The sequence below is a fragment of the Melopsittacus undulatus genome, assembly GCF_012275295.1.
Source record: "Melopsittacus undulatus isolate bMelUnd1 chromosome W unlocalized genomic scaffold, bMelUnd1.mat.Z SUPER_W_unloc_2, whole genome shotgun sequence".
Lineage (NCBI taxonomy): Eukaryota > Metazoa > Chordata > Aves > Psittaciformes > Psittaculidae > Melopsittacus > Melopsittacus undulatus.
The window spans coordinates 787758-807331 of record NW_022993944.1 but is presented as its reverse complement, the minus strand read 5'-3'; the positions used below and the strand labels follow the sequence as shown (position 1 = coordinate 807331).

At 38.5% G+C, this 19574-nt stretch overlaps 1 protein-coding gene across 5 annotated transcripts in view; it reads left to right on the top strand.

The window, feature by feature from the left end:
• LOC117438219 (ras GTPase-activating protein 1-like) overlaps positions 1 to 19107 on the top strand; it is a 167211-nt gene extending 148104 nt beyond the window's left edge. Inside the window, exons 20-25 of one of the 5 annotated variants that reach the window (XM_034073718.1) lie at positions 1769 to 1855; positions 6032 to 6099; positions 10431 to 10519; positions 13449 to 13526; positions 15929 to 16063; positions 18243 to 19107. In XM_034073718.1, coding sequence (XP_033929609.1) covers positions 1769 to 1855; positions 6032 to 6099; positions 10431 to 10519; positions 13449 to 13526; positions 15929 to 16063; positions 18243 to 18326 — 541 coding nt within the window. In that variant the 3' untranslated portion in view covers positions 18327 to 19107. Of the gene's footprint in view, positions 1 to 1768; positions 1856 to 1950; positions 1997 to 6031; positions 6100 to 10430; positions 10520 to 13448; positions 13527 to 15928; positions 16094 to 18242 lie in introns of those variants that run through there. The other 4 variants (XM_034073719.1, XM_034073721.1, XM_034073720.1 and 1 more) reach the window with 4 other exon arrangements.
• The last annotated feature ends 467 nt before the right edge of the window (positions 19108 to 19574 follow it).

Below are 19574 nucleotides of genomic sequence, written 5' to 3'. Positions count from 1 at the left end.
TCGCAGTGCGAGGTGGCAGGCTCAACCTTAGCGGGCGTCCCCGCAGAGGCTCTGCCTCCCTCACATCACATAGAATCATAGAATAGTTAGGATTGGAAAGGACCTCAAGATCAACTAGTTCCAACCCCCCTGCCATGGGCAGGGACACCTCACACTAAACCATATCACCCAAGGCTTCCTCCAACCTGGTCTTGAACACTGCCAGGGATGGAGCATTCACTGCCTCTCTGGGCAACCCATTCCAGTACCTCACCACCCTAACAGTAAAGAATTTCTTCCTTATATCAAGTCTAAACCTCTGCTGTTTAAGTTTGAGGCTTGGGCTTTTATACTGACCAAAATGCACACTCATTCCGACACAGGTGGCCAGCCTACGTCGGAAGAAGTGGCCAGCCATATCTATAAAGGTTTCCAAGGTTTCCAAGGGTCTCCATGATCTCATTTTTTTACTTTAACATCTCTAAAACAGTTCTCCAAATGACTAACAAACCTTTCACAGTGTCATTCCCTTTCGTGGCCGCATTCCACAGTTTAACTCCTTCCCCATTCCACAAAAAGATCTCAAATCCGGTAGACTCATCAATCTCTGGGTAACGTGTCTTCAACCATTTCAGCATTATATTTAAGTCTTTCTCTTTAAAGGTTGCTCCCTTCACCTTAAGAAGGACTGAAAACACCCATAAAATGGAGGCTTCTTCCTCAGTAATTTTTTCCCAAGTCTTGAGATTAAAAGCTTCGCTGACCCCCACAATTAACTCCTTCTCCTTACTCCAGAGCAACAATCTTTTTAGCATAGCTTCATCATACTCTGTCCCTCTCACAGACAGGATATGTTGGAAGAGCTTAAGTATTGCTTCTTCTTCTTTACTTAACTGGTTTCCCATCCTTAAGCTCCCTTCCAACCGTTCTGCTGCTCATCTTATTTGCACTGTGCAGTGTCTTCCGGGCTCACAAGGCTCCTATTCGAGGCTTGTACCTCCGAGGCGTCTACCTCCCGATCTTGGTCCAGCCAGATCAATTCCAGATGATTTCTTCTTTTTCTTTCCTCCCCGCGGCACGGCGATTCAGCCTCTTCCGTTTTAATGTGAATATATAGAGGATCCCTGTTCGGGCGCCACATGAGTTTTCTCACTTTTACCCTTCTAATTCTCTCCCCTATCATGATGAGGGTAAGTGAGCAAGTGATGACCAAGTGAGGCTTAGCTGCTGATTGGGGTCAACCCAACACAGAATGGCAGAATAACACAGAAGATTCTTTTGGGTCAGTGATGGCAAGGTTATCATTAAAACCTTCAGTCTTTTAAGTATATGGTCCGTATCTTAACATTTCCTGAAATACACCAGAGTGCTCCCATTTTCTGGAGAGGACTATTGCTTAACTACACCAAACCTGTATTTATGGATGCACAAGTTGTTATTTGTTCAGTTAAAAAGGGGGGGAAGCCACCAAACCTTTTTCATTTTTTAAAAGGGAACGCTACCTAAGTAATAGGGAAAAAAGTATCATAAAGCATTTAACACACATGTGAATTATCAGAATTTTACCTGCACAAATAGAACAGTGTATTAGTCAAGGACTGTCTTTGCCATCGGTAAATGGACTCTCATAGCAGATTTTAAAATAATTTAAAGATTATGTCTGAATCATAATTTTAGTATTGATAATAGTTCTGCATTAAGCTGGAGGTTGGACTAAATCCTTTCTGACCAGCTTTTTTATTCAAGGAAGGGTTTTAATAAAATTATTAATTAGCTGTTATTTTTACAGGACACTGAGATATATTTATGGATGCTTGCAAAAGTCTGTTCAAAGCAAGTGGCCAGCTAATACCACAATGAGAACAAGAGTTGTTAGGTAAGTTACTTGTCACTTTATTCGATGCTGAAAATAATCTTTTAATGTCTTATTACTGTAATATTTCAGTGTCCTTATCTATTTTTTGCTTTTAGTGCCAAAACTTTATAGTACCTTATATAGGTTACAAGAATATGTAACGTTATTATGGTACTGTGATTATGGTACTGTGGCATGATATCCCAGTTAAGGATTGAGAGCTTTCCAGATTCTTAGTCATGCTGTTGGAACCTTGCTAGAGGTGTATTATAGAGGTCAGTATAGCAATACTTCATAGCTTTAACTTTGAATTTTTTTAAGTTTTACAAACTAATCTAAAATAATGATTTCCTTTTTCATCTTGGGAAAGAGAAAAAGTTCTCTCAGTGTTAGTTAACCTTTGTGATACACCTGGAGAGCAGTGACCTCTGAAGACAATGTTCCTGTCATACTATCTGGGAGGACCATGCTTTATCCAGGGACTCCTATGTAGTGTGTTGTCATGGTTTAAGTCCAGCCTTTAACTCAGAACCACGCAGCTGCTCATTCACTCCCCCCCTTTCTGCCCCCTGCCCCCCCCACCCCCCCACCCCGCTCCCAGAGGAATGAGGAGAATCAAAACAGTTACTCCTAGCATCAATGATAACCATGATAAGGGTAATAACAATGGGAGAAAATATAAAACTAAAAAGGGTAAAAGAAAACAATAAACACAAGTGATGCACAATACAATTGCTCACCACCTGCCGACCAATACCCAGCCCAAACCAAGAAGCAGTCTGGGCCTTCTGGGTAATTCCCCCCATCTGATAAACACTAAAACAGCAAATACTGGCTGCAAGTAAGGTGTGACATGCTGAAACTCTGAGACCAAGCACAACAACTCTGAGAGCAAATAAATCAACATTGTGACAAGTGACTATTAATCCAAAACAATGAATGATTAGATACACTCTTCTCAGATCTGTTGTTATCTCAACCCTTCCAGCCCCAGGTTGGCCACCAAAAAGAACTGTCGTGGTTTAAGCCCAGCCAACAACTCAAAACCACACAGCCATTCGCTCATTTCCCCCAGTTTTGAGTGGTTTTGAGTTACCAGCTGGGCTTAAATCGTGACATATGTGTTAATTATTGAAAAAATCTTACACATGCTAAGATGAATGTCCTTTAAAATGCAGATATAACATGTTAAGAAAACTAATACCTTCTCAGAAAGGTGATTGGACTGTCATTAGATTTCAGTGAGGTACTGTCTGCATTGGATTGTATACTTCTCTGCATTAGTGAAGATTCCCAGTGCTGATCACTCAGAATCAACACACAGTGTTAATTTCTGAAAATATGTATCTCTATGCTGTCCCAGTTTTGTTTCATTTCTCTGCTCCAGCCCAATCATGTTGAAACATTCCATAGCCTCTGCAAAAATGTTGCAGGCTACTGAATCTGTCTCCTCTAGACTAGCACTGATTACAAAAGCTCCAGTCTGCATTCAAAAATCAATTGAATAAATAGTTCTTCCTTTAACACTATCAGTTGCCAGTGCAGGAAAAAAAAATCTTTAACAAAAAATCAGGCCTTCACACTGTTGTTCTAAATTATATTGGGCATTTAAGGGTATGTTGTGGTTTAAAACAAAACCCACACAGCTCGTTCACTCCTCCCCCCCTTGCTCCCCCGACCCCTGGAGAGTTGGGAAGGAGAATCCAAAGAATGTAGCCCCCACGGGTTGAGATAAGAACGGTTTAATTGCTAAGGTATAACACAAATCACTACTGCTACTACTACTACTACTACAAATAATAATGATAAAGCAAACAAGTGAAGAGAATACAACACCTCACCAGCCACCGACCCATAACTCACCCCACCCTGCCCGACCGAGCACCGACCGATACCTCCTCCATTCCCCCAGAGCTCCAGCCCTTCCGGGTCTCTCCCGGTTACATCCTGGGTATGATGTGCTATGGTATGGAATACCTCTTTGGCTAGCCTGGGTCACGTGTCCTGTCTCTCCTTCCTCCCTGGCAGAGCATGAGCTCAGAAAAGGCCTTGGACAAACCAAACATTTGAGCAGTAACTCAAAACATGCTCGCTATCAGCAACCATTCCCAGCCCGAAAGTCAAAACACAGCACTGCACCAGCTACCAAGAAGGAGAAAAATGACTGCTACTGCTCAAACCAGGACAGGGTATCAAAGCCACATCTCTTCTACATTTGCTTTACCTGTTTTTTGCAAGCCTAGCTTGCTGGTAGACCAATATCTGGCACTGATATAATTTGCTGAGGTTAATCTCCCATTGAGCAGTGTCTTCCAGATGATTTATCATTTGCTTTCATTTATCACTTTGTCTGGAGACATAAATGAAGACATGGATGCTCTTTCTCCCCCGGCTTCAGTAAATGTTATTGTAATTAGTACAGTGCCTTCCATGCTTAATTCCCTATCATTTAGTGTTTGTAACAATAGTGACTCAAGATTTTCTTGAAAAAATATCGTCAATAAAATGCCAGCCGACAGTTTTCTGCAAGAGTTTTGCCTTCAAATTGAGGTTGCTCTTATCAGAGGTGTTTGGGCTAGCCTATTACAAGTGTGTAGAACTTAGAAGCAAATACCATGTCTCTTTCTGTTCCTCCCCATCTCTGAAGAGCCACATGGCTTTCCTTAAGTGAATACAGCTGGCATTCACAGTTTTCCTGGGGTCTCTGCTGGATAACATAAATATTGGTCCCTTTCTGTCATCATCTTAGCCTTCATAAGTGGATACTTGTGATTTGTCTCTAGAGTACAGGGAGTTTTGCAGCCTACAGTGAAGAATATTATATTTTATTGCATTAGCTTTGGTCCAAGAATGATTGCATATTCAAAGACAAGTTTTTAAGTTGTCTGGGTAGCTTCCATTCTATATCATTCTGAAATTGCTGACATTTCTGTCTGGTTGTAAAAATCCATATATAGATATTGACTCATTCTTATTTTATACAGTTTGATCAGTGTAAGAATCACCAACTCTTCTGTATCTGCAAGGTCCATCTTAGGTTCATACCCCAGTTGTCTTCAATTTTAGGCTGCCTACAAGAGAAACTGATATATGTGCCATGACTTCAAAATTATTTGCTTCCTCATATCTTTAAGTTAATCTCAAAAAATATTTTTATTTCACATTGGGCCAGGAGTGTTTTGTCAGCCCATAATCCATGGTTCCTGGAGAAATAAGAAATTCTATAACAGTATATATTGGAAATCAAGAGTTTGGATACATGAAAGGTGTACTAACCTCACTGCTACATGTGGCACTTCAAATTAATAATGAACAATGATGTCACTGTATACTTAACAAGCAAGGTAATGCAAGGTCCACTTTTGTAAGTGGTCAGGCTTTGGTACTGCAGTACTGAAAAGAGTCTGCCGGTAGTGTCCACACACTGAACAAAATGAGAGGTGAGTTAAATTGCTTTAGTTGGTCCATATGTGAATTTATTTTGTAGCAGTCTTCCAGAATTATGGTTAACCTCAGATGGATACCTTTTTGCTTCAGCTGTCAACAGAAAGTTAGATTTTTCTCATGCTAAACTGAAGGCTATTTTGGGTTTCTGTTTAATAAGTTCCTAGTTCTGCAAACTGAGTGCTATTCCCTATCTTTCTAGACTGGGTGACTTTCTGTGAGGAAAGTAGCTGATCTAGTATTATTCTTCTAGGATAATAGTGTTCTGTTATCAGGATATGTATCAGTCCAAGCTTAATTAAGGCTAAGAGAGGCTCCATTCTGACTGTGCACTCTTTCTCTCCTTATGTTGACTTGGGGAAGCGAGTGGCTGCAGGATGAATTATTTGCTGTAGTAGGCAGTGGAACACTTGTGGGAGGCAAGAGATTAAGCGTTCCTCATTTTTAAAACTAGTGTGGTCTTAGACTGCAGGCTTCAGTATGGCTTTACAGTTAAGCTTTTCCCAGGTGGTTTCAGAGGTTCACTTTAATTGGGAAATCAATGTGCCTGGGTTGGGTCTTTTTCTGTTTTTATCATAGTTGAAATCATAACAAGACATTCTTAATTAAGAATGCGTTCTTAAACATTCACAGAACACAGCCTGGTTGGTTGTCATCTATCTCACAAAGATTTCCACACTGACTTAAATGCTTAAAGACTAAATTAATTCTTTAACTTTATTATTGAACAGAACATTTTTTTTTCCATTTCAGTGGCTTTGTTTTTCTTCGATTGATTTGTCCTGCTATCCTGAACCCAAGGATGTTTAATATAATCTCAGGTGACTATGCTTCAAACTGAATTCATACTTTATGTAGTAATAGACATGAACTTACTTTAGTGCCTAATTTAGCAAAATATGAAGTCTTTTGAACACTATGTCCAAAGTCGTGTTATCCATATCAACTGATTAACTTTCTCCCTAAGGAAGACAGCATACAGGTTTCACCCTCAAGGGTTAGACAGTGTTTAATCCCAATGTCTGTTTTTAAAGTAAAAACACCATGGGGTGGTGATCCTATTTCTCTGCTTCCTCTCCTTTCTTTCCTTTCTCCTTTTCTTCCTCTACTTCAGATCTTTTATAAGAATAAGAACTTGCCAAGACTTTTGTTTCTCCTGACACAGTTTTAGGGAAGTTTAGAATAAAATTAACTGTTGTTTCATTTTTCAACCTCTGGAGAGCCTGTGGTTTCTCCTATGAACTAAGCAGAGTATGATAAAAGATCACCTTCACCCGCAGAGCAGGACCAGACATTAGCGGGTAGCCCTTTGGTTCAAATGTCAAACTTAACCCTGACAAAAATTGAGAGGCTACAGTATGTTTTGTCCACACAGAACCTGCACTACCTGAATCAAAGGTTACTAATTTACCCCAATACCCAATTTCTGCTGTGGCATGAAAAGGAACTTATGAAGTCATAACTGTTTTGGAGAAACAGCAGATTATCTCCGGAAACCACTACCCATATAATTCACTGGTTTGGCCAGTCATAAAAATGGATGGGAGATGGTGGCTAACAATTGATCACCGGTGCTTAAATGCCAACATATCCCCCTCAACAGCTGTAGTATCTAACATAGCAATCCTAACAGCCACACTAAAAGCAGCTGTGTACACATGGAGGAAAGCACTAGATGTAAAAGACATGATCTTTATGGTCCCATTACAAGATGAGGATATAAGAAATTTGCTTTTACTTGGGACAGTATACTATATACTTTTAACAGACTCCCACAGGGGTATAGAAATTGACTGAACTTTTACAGTCTCAGTTTCTCAGAATGTGAGACTGTACTAACATATAGATGATATTCTGATGGGAGGAGATTCCCCTGAAAAGGTAGGGGAAGTGGCAACAAAAGTGTGGGAAGCACTCCATGATGCAGAAGTTGAGGTCCCACGTGAAAAAATGTCAAGGACCAAGTAGAGAAGTAAAATTTTTAGATACTTGATGGATTGCAGGTAGTGCAGCAATTCCACCAGATACCCTACGTAAAATAGAACAGAAAGAATTAACACAATTAATATAAAATTAATTTAAACAATTAATAAATAAAAAAAAAGAATGTTAAAGAAAAGTTTCATAAAGGAAAATTTTGTGGGTTAACCCCAGTGGGCAGATAAAGCTCCACACAGTTGCTTGCTCACTTCCCTCCTCACCCTCAGTGGGATGGGGGAAGAGGAAAGGAAGAATAAGAACAAGAAAACTTAAGGGTCAAGATAAAACAAACAAAAATTAAATAATTGTTTAATAAGTGAAGGATAAATGGAACAGAACAAAGCAAGTGATGCAAAGGCAATCATGCCACCTTCCACAGGTAGACCAATGCCCAGCCAGTTCCTGAGAAAAAGATGGCTAGCATCCATAAACCCCCTCTTTTCCCTTTTATTGCTGACCATGAAGTTATATGTATGGAATATCTCTTTGGTTATTTTGGGTCATCTGTTGTATCCCTTCCCAGCATATTGACTGGGGAGGCAGACAGAAACAGAGGTGGTCTTTATGCTATGTAAACATTGTTCAGCAAAAGCAAAAAGCTATAACATTAGTGTGTTATCAGTACTTTTTTGGTCAAAAATCTAAAATGGCACCATATTAGCTGCTATGAAGAAACTTAACTCTATCCTAGCCAGGCCCAGTACAAAAATGTTACCCTTGGTTTTGGTGCTCTCTTTGTAGAGTGCATCTCTATCAGTAAATAAAACAGTGATAGGGACTTTTCCTCTTTGGTAGAACAGGACTGTGAAATTGCTATACTGATCTGTAGCACAATTCAGGCTGATATCAGATAGCATTCTCCTAAGCAGTTCTTAGGTGAGACTGGGTGTTGGCATGCATCAGGGACTACAACTGACACAGTTGATGTGGGGCTTTGTTGTAAAGCTTTAACAATGAGGGCATGAATTATTCCATGGCAGTTGGCTTAAGCACCTAGAAATGTTCCTGAGCATTTTAACTTACAGATATAGATGATGTCTTACAGATACAACGACTAGTATGTGTGTTACTGTTGTGCTAGACATAAGGCTGTGTTGATGGGATTTCAGATCAACATAAGGACAGGAAGAAATTGCTCACCAATTACTGTTACAGACAAAACAGACTAAATTCAGGGAAATTAGTTTAATTTATTGCAAATCAAATCAGAGTGGGATAATGAGAAATAAAAGCTAAATCTTAAAATACCTTCCCTCCACCCCTCCCTTCTTCTCAGGCTCAACTTCACTTCCAATTTTTTTTTACTTCATCTCCCTCCCAAGCAGCTTGGAGGGGACAGGGAATGGGGGCTTCAGTTAGTTCATCACACATTGTCTCTGCCACTCCTTCCTCCTCAGGGGCAGGACTCCTCACACTCTTCCCCTTTGGAAGAGGGCATTTGGTTTGCACTAGCCATTGTTGTTCCTCCTTCCATCCCTAACACTTTCTCAGTTTTACCTGCAGAATCTTGCTTTGGAAATCAGAAGAAACCGAAATAATTTGTGTCAGAAACTACTTGGGAGGAAAACTTTTCCTTTTTTGCCTTTATAGGCAGCTTTTCAGACAACATAAGTTTTCTGTTCTCTCTCTTTAAGCTATACTAAATGAGAAGGCCTGAGTGAGTTTAAAAACAAAAATCTTTCTCTTTTAATAATTTCATGCACTTTTTGGGGAAAGCTTTAAAGAGCTTGGTCCCGTATATAGTGATACTTCCTTTAGTATTTTTATCATCTTCAGATTTATGAGTTACATATTTTCTAACTTGAGGACTGCACTGAGACCACTGTATCTTCAGCTGTAAATGGAGTTGTTATCCATAAATTTCTGTAATCCCTTTTAAGCTTGTCTATAAGTGCTAGTCCTGTTTAGAAGTTCAGATAATATTCTTCACTTTTTGCTAAGGTAAATTTATGGACTTTATATAGGTCTGTAAGAGCTGTTAAAATAAAAAAGAAAAGGAAGGGGGCCCTCTTTGTTTTGAAGCAAAGCTTTTAACATGCCTCCTTGTTGTAATGGGGTGGGGAGGGGAAATATTCTGAAGGCTGGGTGTGGAGATAGACTACAGTTTCAGCAGCAATGAGCCTATCCTGCCACCTCAATGACTGTTCTCAAAAATCTTTACTGAAAAGAAGTCCTTTGTTTCAAACTTCTTAGTTGATTTTTTAAAAAGAATACATTTCTTTAGATCAGTTCACTTCACCTGAACTTCCGAATCCTAAGTCTAATAATGTTTTCGGCATTGCATCTTCAAAGGGATGTATAGTACTAAGCACTAGATACTATGAACAACTGACATTAGATGTATGATCAATGCCTCAGTCTAAACTCCAGCTATGCCTAAAAAGCTGGAACCTATTTTTAATTAATTGCAATGCTGAGTGGGAAAGGGGGCAGAAAGACAGAAGAACGAAGCATACAGATAGACAGCATTCTCATGAAGCACTGTGAAATTCAGAGTTTATATAATAACCATGTCAATTTTGGAAAACTTAAATGGCCTGCAAGTGGAAAGCCAGATTTTACCATAACTATTTAAAAACAAACCAAAACCCCCTATGCTGGACACTAATCTCTTAGTTTAAACAAATTTTTCAACAAGTGATTGTACCAGGAGTTTCTAGCATTTGATTTGTGCAGTAAATAGCTATACTTTCATGGAAGTACAAGCCACGATTGTATGTAATGTTTAATCTATTTTCCTGGTACTCATAATTTATGGTATAATTTGCATAACAATGCAGGACCTACTTATATGCAAATATGAGTATATGCAAGTAAGAAATAGGGTAAACTTAATTATTTTATTAAATTCTAACAACAAATCTTCCTTTTAAGAGAGCTGTTTGATTTTTGTGAAAAGGCTTTTCATTTAATTCATAAAATGTTTGTTAGCCTTAGGCTTCTGAGGAACACTTTAGTTTGTTCTATAAGTAGTACATAAAGTCACATATGCTTATTAATATTTTTGTTGACATAATTACTAAACCAACAAAAGTTTACTTATCATGAGATATTTTCCACATGCAGTTCTGTTACAGCATTCAAAGTATTTAATTCCATTATAAATAGCAAATTGTTTAAGAGCTGAACTTTCATGTTAAGCCAGTAACCCTCTACTTTGTATTCTTATCAGATTCTCCTTCCCCTACTGCTGCAAGAACGCTGACGCTCGTCGCCAAGTCTGTGCAGAATTTAGCAAATCTGGTTGAATTTGGAGCTAAGGTGAATATAATTTTACATAGAACAGTCTAGAACTGCATTTCCAATAAATTTCAATGTTCCTGTTTAATACAGACAAAAATCTGTTGCTATTTCTTATGCAAATCGTGCTGTGTGACGTGGGTCAGCAAGGAGGCCTTGTTCCTGCAGTTCCTTCTATCCTCTTCAGTTGGAGCTCAACAGGATATTGATTTAGTTTAGAACAGTAGCATAAAGTCTGGCTGATTTGGAAAGAGGAGTCAATCATTTGAGAATGGGTCATCTAGAAACTTATGTGAATGATTTGGTACATACCATGAAGATTTTGAATCTGGTAGTATGAACCACAGCAGTGACTTGTTAAAATAATTGAACCAATGACCATACTAGCAGGTATTATAAAGAGTGATGCAGCAGTATTTTCATGCTATGAAAACAGATAAACTTAGTCATTTGTTTCAAAGACAACAGTGGAAGTATGTGGACTGTTTTTTCTGTCTGTCCAAAAGGGTAGCTGTCATACTCTAGTATTCATAGAATCATAGAATATCTCAAGTTGGAAGGGTCCCATAAGGATTATTAAGTCCAACACCTTGCTCCTCAGAGGACTACCTAAAACTAAATTATATAACTAAGAGTGTCGTCCAGAAACTCCTTGAACACTGAAAGACTTGGTGCCATGACCACTTCCCTGGGGAGCCTGTTCCACTGACCAGCCACCATCAGTGAAGAACCTTTTCCTAATGTTCAATCTGAACTTCCCCTGATGCAGCTTCATTCCATTTCCTCATATCCTATCACTGGTCACCAGAGACAGATCTGCACCTCCCCCTCCACTGCCCCTCTTGAGGAAGTTGTAGACTGTGATGAGGTCACCCCTCATCCTTCTCTTCTGCAAGTTGAACAAACCAGGTGACCTCAGCCATTCCTCCTAAGTCTTGCCCTTGAGGTCTTTCACCATCTTGGTCGCCCTCCTCTGGACACACTCTTATAGTTTGAAATCCTCCTTGTACCTCACACAGTACTCAAGTTGGGGCCACACCAGTGTAGTGTAGAGTGGGACAGTCACCTCCCTCAACTGGCTAGCTATGCCGTGCTATCAATGGACACAGTTGGCCTTTCTGGCTGCCAGAGCACTGTTGACTCATTGTCATGGTTTGAGCATGTTTTGAGGGTGTTTAACCATGACACTCATTTAACTTGCCATCAACCCAGACCCCCAGATCTCTTTCTGCAGGGCTGTTCTCCAGCCTGTTTCCTACTTTGTATATATAACCAGGATTACTCCATTCCAGGTGGAGAATCTGGCACTTGCTCTTGCTAAATTTTATACAGTTGGTGATTGCTCAGCTCTCTAGTCTATCCAGATCTCTCTGTAAGGCCTCTACACTTGAGGGAGTGCACAGCTCTTCCTAGTTTAGTATCATCGTCAAACTTATTTAATGTACATTCGATACCTGCATCCAGATCATTTATAAAAGCATTAAAGAGCACTAGCCCTAAAGCTGAGCCCTTGGGAACCCCACTGGTGACTGGTCACCAACCTAATGTAACCCCATTTACTATAACCCTTTGAGCCCAACCCGTCAGCCAATTGCTTAACCAACTTGTGTAGCTGTGAGCTGGACATTTTATGCAGAAGGATACTGTGAACAATAGTATCAAAAGATTTGCTAAAATCCAAAACCACTGCATCTACTGGCTTCCCTTGGTCAACTAGATGGATGTTGGAGTTGGAAAAGGGTGAGAGGAGAGACAGGCAGGCAGTTATCCCTCCACAAAGAAAACATCTATGTGATGGTAAAATGGGTACATTTTCTTTAGGAATATTCATATCAAAAAGACAACTGAGAAATGCTAGAGTAGAAATCTGTGATTAGAAAGAATCTGTTTAAGGATGGATAAACTGCCTTAAGGAGATAATGGAAGCCTTTTTGCATTTCCACTGATTATTTGATGTCAAAATAGGGAGGCATCTTTCAGTAATATTGGCATATCTCTGTACGGAACCTTGAAATACATTCCACATCCACATTCTTTTATATACTGGATGTAATAAATCATTTTCAAATCAAGACCAATTAGGATTAAACTTCCAGCCTGGATATAGAGTATTTTAATTCTGAAACAAATGACTAAATACCAACCTCTGGCTCCCAGCATACACACACAGTTTTCCTATACTTATTCCTTAGACCAGTGCTTTCTGTTGGTACAGCATTTTGAAACAGCCCTTTAATTTGTATTCATTTTCATATTGCTTGACATAATATTGTAAATCAGTTTTACAAGCTGTGCTAAAAAGCCTCAGCTTTTAATAAAGTTTCTATTACATTACTAAAAGAATGCCAGCAGCAATTGGTCTGTTCTGGTGTCCAATTCACAACAGGATTGAACAATAAAAATCTGATGACTCACAACTTGGAATGTAAGCATTAACGAAAGAACAATAAGGAGGGCACTTGTGTCCTGATGTTACCTCTGAAAGTGTTTTCTCCATTATATAGATGCAATGAAAAAAAGAAGTCATAGAATCATATCATGGTTAGGGTTGGAAAAGACCTTAAGGATCCTCTAGCTCCAACCCCTCTGCCATGGGCAGGGACACCTTCCACTAGACCAGGTTGCTCAAAGCCCTTTCCAAACTGGCCTTGAACACTTCCAGGGATGGGGCAGCCACAGCTTCTCTGGGCAACCTCTGTCGGTGCCTCACCACCCTCATAGTGAAGAATTTTTTCCTAATACTGAATTTAAAACTTCCCTATTTCAACTTAAGGCCATTAACCCTTGTCCTATCACTACATGCCCTTGTAAAAAGTCCCTCTCAAGCTTCCATGTAGGCCCCCTTTCGGTATTGGAAGACTGCTAGGTCTCTGATTAGAATGTGTTCAAATGCAGGTATGACTTAAATTGGTATTGATTTGTTCTAATAAATACTTTTTAAAATTACTAGGAGCCATATATGGAGGGAGTAAATCCATTCATCAAGACTAACAAACATCGCATGATCATGTTCTTAGATGAGCTAGGGGTAAGTGGTTTAAAAAAACTATTGGAAGTTAGATATCAACACTGTAAATTAAAATTCTTTATAGTTCTTGCTAACTAGCTCAAAAATACATCAGCTTCCACAGAATTTTGAATGCTTGTTACTGAAAAATTTTCCTTATGCATGTTTAGGAACTGCAGATTGCTGGCCTGTCACACAGAATTAAAACCAGTCAAATATTCATTTAGCACTGCTTTAGACATGAGATCTATTTGAGCTTCTTCCAAAGGATTAAGGCTTTTGTCCAAAAATAGCAATTATTTTAAAAAAATATTTTAAACAACAAAATTATTATGTGTAATTTGTCATGTTTTGAACTGAGACTGATGTTCATTTTCAGATATACATTACCAAATGTCTCACTGCATGAATTCTAGATATTTTAGTTTAAAATAAAATAATAATTGCACTTCACTTTGAAACTCTTACTGTTTTGTATATGATAGCTAGAATCATAGAATGGTTAGGGCTGTGTGGGAACTGCAAGCTGTCCTGTTCCCACTATGTGGATAATTAAAGAAGAAGAATTGTTGAAAGTGCACCTGGGTCTTGAGCAAGCCAAGGAGTGTTTGTGTGCATGGGTGCAAGGTCGGGCTAGGAAACAGCCTAGGGAGTGATTGTTTATAGAATGGAATTTTTAGTGACTGACGACAGTCACTGTGATTGATGTGGTCTCTGTGGCTTCATAGCTCAGACCCATATTTGTATGCTATATATTACCATGCTGGAGTGAATAAAGTAGAACTAGGTGTAAAAGCAGTGTGTGTGTGTGGGGGGGGGGGGGGGGGGGGGGGGGGGGTTAGCTTCTTTCTTTACAGATGCCGCAGGTTGGAAAGGACCTTAAGATTATCTAGTTCCAACCCCCCTGCCATGGGAAGGGATGCCTCACACTAGACCATGTCGCCCAAGTCCCTGTCCAATCTGGCCTTGTACACTGCCAGGGATGGCGCATTCACAACTTCCTTGGGCAACCTGTTCCAGTACCTCACCATCCTCACAATAAAGAACTTCTTCCTTATATCTAACCTGAACTTCCCCTATTTAAGTTTAAACCCATTACCCCTTGTCCTATCACTACACAAATAAGTTAGGAGCTTATGTATATGTTTAAACCAAGAATTTGTTTTAAAAATGAAGATGAAAAAAATGTGTCTAGCTTCCTGAACTGATTCATTAAACATGACCTAGAAGACATCTCAGACTATTTTGATAACCTGTTTTGAGCCTTGGGTGACATGGTCTAGGGTGAGGTGTCCCTGCCTATGGCAGAGGGGTTGGAACTAGATAGAATCATAGAATAGTTAGGATTGGAAAGGACCTCAAGATCATCTAGTTCCAACCCCCCTGCCATGGGCAGGGACACCTCACACTAAAACTTATCACCCAAGGCTTCATCCAACCTGGTCTTGAACACTGCCAGGGATGGAGCATTCACAACCTCCCTGGGCAACCCATTCCAGTACCTCACCACACTAACAGTAAAGAATTTCTTCCTTATATCCAGTCTAAACCTCTGCTGTTTAAGTTTCAACCCATTACCCCTTGTCCTATCACTACAGTCCCTAATGAATAGTCCCTCCCCAGCATCCCTGTAGGCCCCCTTCAGATACTGGAAGGCTGCTATGAGGTCTCCACGCAGCCTTCTCTTCTCCAGGCTGAACAGTCCCAACTTTCTCAGCCAATCTTAAGATCCTTTCCAACCTTAACTATTCTATGACTATGTGATTCTATGTCATTCAGATGGATCACCATATGTCACCCTTTTCTGGTTAAATGGTAACTTTTGCATTTTATGATATGCTGGGTTTTTTTTCTTTAAATGTCAGATTAGGCATGAGGACTCAGAAAACTGGTTTAAAAGTAACTGATTAATCTACTGTTTGAACTGCACGTTGTATTAGTGGATTTACTGACTTGATAGTTTAGGTTGGGGTTTTTTTCTGTCCATTTTCGTTGCTGCTATTGTCTGATTTAAATTAATTAAAAAACCTAATGGATGGATCCTCCTCGTTTGGGATGAGGACATAATATGAATCTCTTTCCTCAGCATCTTTTTGAACAGCTCAAAGGTAGCATAGCAACATCAAACCTTTTTGTAGGACCCTCCTAGTAGGAATAAGAATTGCTGTATATTTAGTAATCTCTCAATGTGAAATGTGTTATTATAATTAAAATGTCTTAATAAAATAGGAACTTGTGGTGAGGAGGAAATATATAATTTGTATTAGATAACATGGACAGAAGACTTAATTGTGAAGAAAAACATTGCAGTACCTGATTGCAGTATCAAAACAGCTGTTGATGGGTCTGTAGAACTGTAATTTAATTTCTCATATGCCTGACTACTCACAATTCTAAGTCTGCTCTCATAATTTTTGTTGAAGAATGTACCTGAGCTTCCAGACACTACAGAACACTCTAGAACTGACTTATCTCGATATCTGGCAGCCTTGCATGAGATGTGTATGGCACATTCAGATGAACTTCGGACACTCAGTAATGAGCGAGGTGTAATGCAGGTAAACTACAATGGTTAACAAAAATCACAGGTACAGATAGCATGTCCTGAGTTATTGCTTAATATCGTGATTCTTTTGTAATTTTTCTGTCCAGCAGTATGAGTGATAAATTTCACCAGGAAGTTGCTAGTTGTAAAGGTGAAGAAGATCAAAACTATGAATTAAGTATTTATACAACAACAACAAAAAAAAGTGTTTCAAAGAATTGGGTTGGGGGGGGTTGGGTTGATTTTTCTGTGAAAAAAGATAAAAACAAAAGCAAACAAAAAAAACCACAAGAACAAAAAAAAAATAAAATCACCAATTACTGTCTCCTGACAGGTTCTGGTTTTAGGATCTAGTTCTTCTAATTGCAAACAAAATAAATAAATTTACTTTCCTTAGGTTTCTATCACTGCTTCATTTCTGCTTCCTGATTTATTACATTCGTAAACAAACATGACAAACTTTTCTAGCAAAAACTATAAATGAGTGTTCTGTTCCAACTATTAAATTTCTATACAGATTTTATGAAAACTTACTTTTTATGAGGAAAAAAATTCATATGACGTTGTGCATTATTTCAAAATACTGCAAAAGTAATATACTTGCCTATGGTCTGCTAATTATGATGAACTTCAAGTTGGCAATTCTACTTACTGCACAGTAATATGTTTTGGCGTGCTTGACTAGTATACTGTACTGTGCAGGACATAAAGTAGTCTTCCCATTTTAATGCTAATGATTTGGGGACAGAGGCAGTTGTACTATAGAAAGCTTTTTTGTTTAGAGATGGTCTTCCTTATATTTCATCAGTATCAGCTTAAACTACTTATTTAATGACTCATTTTCAAAGAGGTAGTTAAAATAGTTTTTAATTTGTTTCAAAACAAGAAATCCAATTACAAAAATATATTATTCTCATGGTTTAAATACTGGGCTTCCTATACCCTGAATCTTTGAAGGCCTTAATTTAAACCCAGGTAGATGATAAATCTAAATTTCTTTCTCCTGGAAGCAAATGTTGCTCAAATAATGCATTTCTCAGCAGTAATGTTTTTTTAAATAAGGGGATTACTGGAAACTCATATGGTGATTTTGCAGAAGGTGAAAACATATTTGTGTTTAATCGTCTTTGTCAGAAGGAAGCTCAAGGAATTGAGAATGAGAGAATGCTTCATTGTAACAGTTCAAAACTAATCCACTTTAAATAACTACAATTTATTTCTTCAGTGCAGTATAAGGGAAAAAATACCAGTCGTGTTCAAGTTCATAATTCACTTACAATTACTGATAATCTTGACAAAGCAAAAATGATAGCTAGACTGGCAAGGCAGGATAATAGAAGTTTTCAGTACTAAATATATGTTGCTTACAGATAAAGGATATAATTTCTTTCACAAGGCCTGTATCTGAAGTACTTGATTGCTACAAATGTGATACCATTTCCTCGTTATATTCCTACTTCAGAGGAATAATTTCTCCTCACGGGTTTCCATAAAGAAAACTCTTGATTTTTTTTTCCCCTTTTCCTCCTGTAAGTGCCCTAATGGTTCAGGATCACACTGTTGTAGCTGAACACAGTTCTACTACAATGGAAAAATAATTTAACTCCTGACAGTGCATTAGCAAGACAATTTCTCAAACTGTTTTATGTGTATATTCAGTTGCATTTGGTTTAGTTTAATGACCAGGTTTTCAGAAAGTTAAAAGAGGGTAGTCCTGCCTGTGCAGAAGTGAACTGTATTATCACCTTTTTCTTTTTTGTCACCAGACTTCTTTTTAATTTTCTTGGCTCAGTTCTGCACTTTCACATGGGGACAATACCTGATTCTGGCTTACAGATTGTAAAATGAGAATTCTCATTTTGAAACTCTTAGGTTAAGTTGGCAAGACTTAATAAGCCTCCGTGGGTGCAGATAAATTTCATACTGCTGGTCTACAATTGCCTTTTGAAGTAATGTCTTAGTGACTAGGGAACTGGAGCTGTGGGGAGGGGGATGGTGGTGGGTGGTTTAAATATTTTTTGAGCTACCTAACTCTAAGTCTGGTAGGTTTATGCTGAAGATGCTTCTCAAGCAAGATGGGGTTTGGGTTGAGTTTTTTTTGAATTGCTAATGTGGGGTTGTACTGGGTTTTGTTTGGTTGGTTTTGGTTGGTTTTTTGTTGCTGTTTTTGTGTTGTTTTTTTTTTCCTACAGCATGTTCTTAAGAAGCTGTTGGCTATTACAGAACTGCTTCAACAAAAACAAAATCAGTATTCAGTGTCTAATAACATCAGGTAGCAGTCCTCTACCTGAATTCTGCATGGATCCAGCATGTCTGACATGGCAACTCATACCAAGTATCACTTTTTTTGCTCTTGCCAAAAATAGCACACCTTGTCACATTCCCAGTGATGTGTGAACTGTGCAAAAAAGACAACAAAGATTCTATTAGTGAATAATTTTATCATCAGCTTTTTAAACTATCTGTGCAAGATATTTGCACTTTTTTCCACTTGGAACAAGTTTTTACAGCCTCTGAGCCTTGGTGTACAGTTTACCTTCTGCAAAGAAAATGCTGTGACTGTCATGAACTTTGAAAATTGTTTTCAACGCCTACAATTGCCAAAGTTTTTCTGACTTGTTGGAAAAGAATTATCAACTGACAAGGAAAGAAATTCATTGTTTTGACAGCTACATGTACCTGAATAACATTTCTTACTGTAATTTCTGACTGGTTACACTTATTATGACTTTGACTGTTTCAATCACTTGAACTTGTATTTACAGTTTCCAGAGTTTGATGGCTATGGTAAGAACAATCTTTCCTGTATACTTTTTATACCATGCTGTTTCCCTTGCTGGAATAATGTCAAAAGAATATTTAGAAGGGATCTTGTCAGCTTTATTCTTTAATGTGCCACTGATTCAGTCTAAATAATTCTTCCATCAAGAACTGTGTATCCATCCAGGGAAATGACAATGCTTTTGTAAAATGTTTACAACAGTGAATAATTAGAATTCAGTAAGTTTATTAACACTGTATCATACATGCATGCATCCATTAAACCATTTTATACAATATTTATTGGTTGGTCTTCTGTGTAATGTAAGGCTACCATGAATCTTATTTTTAAACCTGAAAAATAAGTTTTAAAATAATCAAGCTGACAATAAACTCTTTATGGAAACTGGCTAACTTTGGGTGCAAGTAATAGAACACTGTAAAAATTAAATTTTGACAACAGATATGGTTGGCTATTTATCGACTATGTATAAAATGCATTTATAAAAATTACTGTAGATAAGTCTCAAAGTTACATTTAGGTATGTATATTTAAAAATTGACACCACTACTTATTTCCTGAAACTGTGTGAAAATGAATGTTGTAGTTTACCCCCCACCAGAAGCTTAAGCACCTCACAGCTACTTGCTCGCTCCCTCCCCCCCCCCCCCCCCCCCCCCCCAAAGCAGGACAGAAGAGAGAATAGGAAGAACAAAAGCAAGAGAACTCAGGGGTTGAGAAAGGAAAAATGAAGAAAAACAGA